Genomic DNA, 7,082 nt, shown 5'->3' on the forward strand with positions numbered 1-7,082 from the left:
GGGGCTTTTCCCGGGAAACCCCCGGACCCCCCCCCCCCCCAACCCTTTATCAAACCTCAAGTTGTACCAGACAATTCACAATTTGGAAGCGGACGGGGCATGGTTGGGCCCAGCACAGCCCCTCCTTAGTGTAGCAGTTGTGGAATGGCACACACCAGCCCACGCAGCCCCTGGCAGGGCAGGCAGCACCCTTCACCCCTGTCCACCCCTGGGAAGGGGTTTTCCCTACCCCACAGCAGCCAAGCCTTGAGGTCAAGGCTGTGCCATTCCTCTCCAGGCCATGGAAAAGGATCTGTGCAACTGGTGCATCACCCTGGGCAGGACAACCTGAGCCCCCACTGCAGGTAGCTGCCAGCCAGGGCAGGCTGGAGCACCAGGCCACCAACAAGGCACAGCCAGACCCAAACCTAGCTGCAGGGCACTCACCCACCACCTCTCTGTGCCACCCCAGTACAGAACATCAAGACCAGCACAACCAGAGCAAGAGCTGCCAACGGGAAGACAGTGATTGCCCAGAGCCAGGGAGCAGCAAGGATGTCCAGACCTGCTGCTGTAACCACATCCACATGTCTTAGTCCAGACTCCAGCTGAGCACCAGGATACAGGTTGCCCAGGTGGGCAGCCAGCACCACAACATACCTCCCATCCTGTGGGAGGGCAGGGGGAGACCTCTACGTCCAGAGAAGGTCCCCCAAGGTCCCACGCTAGGCCTCAGCCCGTTCTTGGAGGAGCTTGAGGATGTATTTGAGGCGCTGGTGGAGCTCAGGAGAGCAGCCCAGCTCCTGGATGCTGCACAGCTTGTAGGTGTAGGAGTTGCGCTCCCGGTTGATGTAGGTGACAAGGCAGGAGTGGTCAGGCTTGCTAATGATCACCTTGGTGTGGTCGTTGTAGAAGTTCACCTAGGAGACAGGTTGGGCTTGGTTTAACCCACGCTTCCTATAGCATGTCGGGAGCCACACTTCCTGCCTCAACCCGTTCCTCCTCCCCGACCTGCCTGGGAGCATCCCTGCTCCATGCCCCACAGGGGGAACGTGACAGCTCCAGCACCGGGGCAGATGGAAGCAATTAACTGAAGCATCATGTCCCTCATGGGCTGGACAAGCTGTAACCAGCAGCTCCGGGCACTGGAGCAGCATCCTGCACCCACAGCTGTTTTCACAGCTCAACCTTGCATTTGGACTGACAGACTAGATCTAACACAGGCCAGGAGTCCCTAGCTGGCCTCCTCCCCACAAGGGTCTGGTGATCTCCACTGTGCCCCACACATACCTGGAGGGTGCCACTGCTGAAGAGCATGAGCAAGGCTTGGTCAGTCTTCACCCACTGCAGGAGGAGCAGGGCTGGCTGCCCAAGGTCGTCTATGCTGGGCAAGTCACCTCCCTTGAAGAGAAGGGTTTGTGTAAGCCATTAGTACCATACACAGGAGCACTGCCACCAGCACACATACAGGCAGGTCTGGACACACCCCCAGTGGGGTCCCCACTCCCAAGACACAACTTTGTGGGTGCCCACCTGGTCATAGCCTGTGAGCAGGGAGTCCCACAGCTTGGTCAAGCCATGACCAAGCATCCAGCCTACCCATGATCCCAGCCCAGAGCCCCAGCACCCACCTTCATGAGATGCTGCTCCATGTAGGACGCAAAGTAGCGCAAGACACTCATCTGTGCCTGCAGCTGCTCGGGGATGGCAGACACAGAGAACACGAGGTGTTTGCTGTTGGTCGGGTTGTAATGCACAGTCCTGGGAAGGAGCAGACCATGAGCTTTTGGGCCACCCAGCACCAAACCCATGCCAGGCACAACCACCTCTTGCTGCCTGAGGGGCTTCCCCAAAGACATCAGCCACTTGCCCATCGCTTACCTGTGGTTGGGGGAAAGAGTCATGTGCGTGCCATTGTTGAAGAGGACCCCAATGCTGCGGTTGGAGAGCTGGTAGCCAAAGCCATACTTGTTGGAGTAATCCACCCACTTGCTCACCCAGACAAAGTGCTCGTGGCGGGCCAGGGAAGCAGGGTTTTTCTCCGCTGATGGAAAGAAGAGGAGGTGAGCAGAGCAGGTAGCTAGCCCCCACCCACCTCATCAGGGGGAGCAGACCCCCTGCAGCAGGCTGTAGCAGCATTTGAGGTACCCCCAAATAGCAGCCATGCCTTCATCTCATGGGGAAGGGGGTGCACAGCGCCCTGTCCCATCCCAGAGCAGTCTGACCGGTTTACCTGGAGGCATGGAGGAGAGGCAGGTCCGCAGGAGCCAGACAGCTGACTCGATGATGGCAGAGGCGGTGATGCAGTCTTCAAAGGCTGCAGAGAGAAGATGACAGGCTGAGTCAGCTGGCCCTACTATCAGCCAGGGCAGGACAGGAAGCTCAGGACAGGCTGGGGTGGCCTGGGCGGGTATTGCTCACCCTCACAGCTGCTGGCCATCGTCCCTCGGATGGAGGGGGACACGGACTTGTGAGATGTCTCCTCCACCACTGTCTCCACGGGGCTAGAGCTGGCGCTGCGGCATGATATGGGGGTGGCCTGTGGAAAGACCTGCCCTTAGCACTGTTCTGCCAGCTCCCTCAGAGGGGTGTGCACAGGCTCAGGGATGTTCTCACCTCATTCCCTTCCACAGTTTTATAGCTCATCTGCCGACAGATTGAGGTCTTCATCAGCCCGGTGACCAGCTTGGAGATGTCATCCTTATCCTCCGAAGAGCCCTTCTTGGCTGAGAAGAGAGCAAGTGATGAGCACAGGGGATGGGGACATCAGGGCCACCCCTCCCAGTAGATCAGCTCTCTCTTGTCTGTTCCCATGCCCACGGTGGCAAGGATGGTGTCAGGCAGCTGCCTCCCACTTTCACTTCCCAATTCTCATGCAACACAGGGCTTCCAGGAGGAACTGGGCCCAAGGGTTGCGGCACAGCATCCGCTCTCCAGGCATACACCCATGCCAGGCCACCAGCACCAGAAGGGCAAAGGCAAGCCCAGCTTGTGCTGGCCCTGGGCAAGGGGCCCAGGACACCCACCAGGAGGTCTCTCCAGGAGACAGGGCCCACTTCTCCCTGCAGAAAGGGAAGCTCCCCCAGAGGTTCCTGGGCAAGTGCATAGACTCACCCTTGGGTTTCTTCTTCCCAAAGAGTGTCTTGGTGACTTTAGCGAACAGACTCTTTGCTGGGTTGGGGGGACTCAGCTCTGGAGCCATCACGCAGCTGCTGGGAGGGAGCTTCTCAGGCGTGTAGCCCTGCAGAGAGGTCAAGGCGGAGGTTTGGTTTCCATTGCCCACGTGCTCCAGGCAGAGCAGCTGCCCTGGGCTGACCGCAGTCATTCACAGCCCTCCTGACAGCCAGCTTGCGTTTCCGTCAAGCCTTGGCCCCATGACTGGCATCAGTACAGGAAACAGCCCATGCTGCAGGGACACGGCAGCGGGAGCACACCAGATCCCCCAGTTCCCCTGGCTGGCATTTGGGCAGGACAGCAGCTGCTTCCTTTGAAGGACTGAGGCTTGGGCTCCAAGGACAGCACCCTGTACAGCCTGAAGAGCCTCATCCTACCTGGGGAAGGGTCAAGGCCAGACTCCCACCCACCCACCTTGAAGAACTCATGGTCCAAGATCTCCTCGAGGGTGAAGCGGTCCTGGGGGTTGCGTCTGAGGATGCTGGCAATGAGGTGCTTGGCGGGCGGGGAGAGGAAGGCAGGGAGGGTGTACTCCACCTGCTTGATGCACCTGTAGGTCTCCTTGAGGTCGGAGGTCTCGAAGGGAGGGCTCCCACAAAGCAGGGTGTACCTGGGAGGGGACACATGTGCCACCGTCACATCCCCCGTCAGGATTGTGACTCAGCAGCACTTAAAGCAAGGAATTTATTGGCATTTGGCCGGCCACACCTGGCCAGGAGCACCACTTCCAGCCCGGGTGGCCACGCTCACATCCGGCCACACTTCCTCCTAGCAACTGTTTACAGCAACAAGCCAGGAGCCCCAGGGGAGGGGAGAGGGCTGGCCACTGAAGGCCACCCTCTGCCACCACTGCACGGCCCGCTGGGGTGGAAAGTGGAGCAGGAAGCTTGCGGGCAGCAGCTGGGCGAGGGGCTGGATGTGCCGAAGCAGCAGAGCAGCGATCGCTCCCCGAGCAAACAGAGCAGCAGCAGCCGCCGACAGCCACAGAGATTTTCCATTGTTTACCAGGCTGACGGGGTGGTTGAGCGTGCTTTGAACCAGAGCTGAGCCCAGAACGAGAGTGCCTGCCCTTCACAGCTCCCGTTTGCACATCCCCCGAGCAGCATCCCGGGACGGCTGGCAGCACCGCTCTGAAGCGGGGCCGGGCAGGATCCGGCCGCTTAGTCCCCTCCCCCCTGTCTTTCAGCAACCCCTGCAAAGCCACAAGGCACAGCGCAGGAGGACTTCCTCATCGGGGCTGTGCTCCCCAGCCCAGCTCTCCCCCCTGTGCTGCCCAGACCCCCTCCCCAGCCAGCAGCCCAGACTTACATGACACAGCCCAAAGACCACACATCCGACTCTGGTCCGTGACCCTGTCTCAGCAGCACTTCTGGGGCCAGGTAGTTGGGGGTCCCACATATTGTCCTGGGGGGCAGAGTGCCAGCTCAGCACACGCTCTGCATCCTCCCCCCCGACACCATCACCCCCCCTCCCTTCCAAGCTCTGGGATTTTGCTTGCAGCCTGTTCTCCCCACTCCATTTTGCTCTTTGTGGCCCAAAGCCCCCCCGCCCCCATCTACAAGCAGCCCATACAGACTGCCTCCCCTCCAGCTCCTGGGGGTCAGGAGCAGCTGCTCCTGGGGAGCCGTTGGGAAGAGCTTGTCCTAGAGCTGGGGAGGAACAGAGCCTTTGTGTCCCAGGCTGTGCAGCCGGCAGGGCAGCCGGGCAGGCACAATAGCGATAGTCAGCACATTGTTCTCCCCCGACGGCTGCGAGCTCCACTCCTGAAGGAGCCACAAAGCCCCCAGCCCCCTCGCCTCGCCTGCAGCTGGGGCAGGAGTCACTCCCCCATCCTGGAAAGGGGCCCTAAGGTTTCCCCTCCCAGAGCCAGGAGGGACCCCTCACCCCTCTACCCTCCCAGGAAGCCGCAGGAGGAAGGGGAAGAGTGAAACCTCAGAGGGTTCTGGAATAGAGAAACCTCAGACTTACTTTTTCTTCTGGTCAGAGGTATCCTGGCAAGAAGCTAGACCAAAGTCCCCCACTTTCAGCTCCATGTTTTCATTGATGAAGAAGTTGCCTGCAAGTCAAGGGCGACGCGTCACCACAAGTCCCTCTGGGGCAGCTCACTCCCCACACAGCACCCTGCCTCAACCGCAGCACTCACCGAGCTTGAGGTCTCTGTGCAGGATGCCCTTGAGGTGAAGGTATTTCAAGCCTGAGATGATCTGTTTGAGGTAATAGCGCACTTCGGGCTCCAGCAGAGTATGGCGGGCCTTCCAGATATGGGCCAGGGACTGCAGAGGAAGAGAAGGCAGCTTGGTGATGGCAGGCAGGGTGAACAGGCAGCCCTACTGACTAGGCAGGGGCAGGCAGGGTCAAAGCCAGTTCTTCCAGAAGTTGCACATCCACAAATAATCTTTCTTCCACAGCCATGACCTCAGCAGACTCCCCACACAAGGCTGAGGTTGCTCAGGACAGCCAGGGGAACCAGTGGACTTATGGTGGCCCCACTAGGAGCTACAGACTGCCAACACGAGCGAGCAGCCGGTGTTGTCCCCAGTGCCATGCAGTTTCACACCGTTGAGCTCAGAGGGTGTGACAGAGCAGGCAGCAAGGCTGCCCAGGAGAAAGAGCATTAACAAAGCACCTCAGATAAGGCCTGTTCCAACCAGCTCCGTTTAGGAGATGCTTTGACAAGGAGGCCACATCATCACTCACCTTCCTACTGCAGTGCTCCAGGAAGATGTAGATACTCTCCGTGTCCTCGAAGTAGTGGGAGAACTTGACAATATGCTTATGGTGCAAGTCCCGGTGCAGCTCAATCTCATTGGTGATCTGAAATGGAGCAGGGATCCCAGGTGAGCACAGGGTCCCCGCTGCACCCCACCAGCCCAGCGCCCCACCGCCTCCACAGCACCCACCTTCTCCCGCTGGTGGGGTTTAGCCACCCGGCTGTGAGGAATGACCTTCACGGCGTAGGTTTTGTTGCTGGAGAGGTCTGTCATTTCGTAGCATCGCGCAAACCCACCCTGCGAGGGAAGAGGTGGTTATGGATGGGTGACAGCCAGCTCTTCAACCCTGCCGACGAGCAGCCGCCTCCTCCTCCGTTCCCTCGCAGCACAGCCCAGCGAGCGTCACACGCTCCCTCCTGCTGCATCGCCCACTAAGATCTGAACTATGATGCTCTCAACCAGGGATTTTCTTCACCCGGTTCCTGTAAAACCTCCAGGGCTTTTTTTTCCTTTTCTTTTTTCCCCCTCCTCCCACCACAGCCGGACTCTGCATCTTTCCACATGACAGATCAACCCGGAAAGTCCTGCGCAGGGCAGGGAGCCCGGGGGGGACCAGAGGCCACCACCGAAAGGCAGCTTGATGAAGACAGGTTTTTCCTGCCGTGATGTCAGCCTCCCAATCTGCACACTCAGCCGCCGAGCCCGCCCGGGCCGGGCTGGGAACCGGCAACCCGCCTCCTACACACACACACCCGCCCGCTGGCAGCGGGAGGAAAAGTTGCGTGCGGCGGAACGGCGCGGACCCGCCACCCCTGGGAACCGGGGCACCCACCGGCCCACGCAGGCCCCGCGGGGCGCCCCGAAACCGATGCGCCTCCGATAGCCGAGCGAGGCAGGCAGCCAGCCCGGGTGATTCACAGCTTCCAGCGCCGCTGCGGGCCCACCGGGAGATGCGGGGGGCGGCGGGAGGCGGCCGAAGGCCCGCATCCAGCCCCAGGCCACACCGGGCTGGGGGGGGGGAATCGATGGAGCAGCGCCCCCTCCCACCCTTCCCCACACCGGGCGGCGTCTCCCAACCCCTCTCAACCCGGTACGACCCCCGCCTCGTTCCCCCGGTACCTTTCCGAGCAGGCGTCCCTTGCAGTAGGAGCGGCCGGAGACGGGGTCGGTGATGATGCGGGTGGTCTCGGCGGCGCGGGGCGGGGGCGCCGGGGCGGG

The 7,082-nt window shown here is 60.7% G+C and overlaps 1 protein-coding gene across 1 annotated transcript; it reads right to left on the minus strand.

Moving 5' to 3' along the window:
- Positions 1–42: 42 nt before the first annotated feature.
- Positions 43–7,076, minus strand: PLK3 (polo-like kinase 3). The gene is made up of 15 exons (XM_014939006.1): positions 6,984–7,076; positions 6,054–6,161; positions 5,851–5,967; positions 5,297–5,426; positions 5,122–5,209; positions 4,462–4,557; positions 3,568–3,763; positions 3,094–3,220; positions 2,596–2,705; positions 2,401–2,518; positions 2,213–2,296; positions 1,861–2,023; positions 1,611–1,740; positions 1,270–1,380; positions 43–899 (listed from the first exon to the last, which is right to left on the minus strand). The coding sequence occupies exons 2-15, from the start codon at positions 6,135–6,137 to the stop codon at positions 705–707; spliced, it is 1,749 nt and encodes a 582-aa protein (XP_014794492.1). The 5' UTR covers positions 6,138–6,161; positions 6,984–7,076; the 3' UTR covers positions 43–704.
- Between the last annotated feature and the right edge of the window lie 6 nt (positions 7,077–7,082).

The sequence above is a fragment of the Calidris pugnax genome, unplaced genomic scaffold, assembly GCF_001431845.1.
Source record: "Calidris pugnax isolate Ruff unplaced genomic scaffold, ASM143184v1 scaffold18, whole genome shotgun sequence".
NCBI classification, from domain to species: domain Eukaryota; kingdom Metazoa; phylum Chordata; class Aves; order Charadriiformes; family Scolopacidae; genus Calidris; species Calidris pugnax.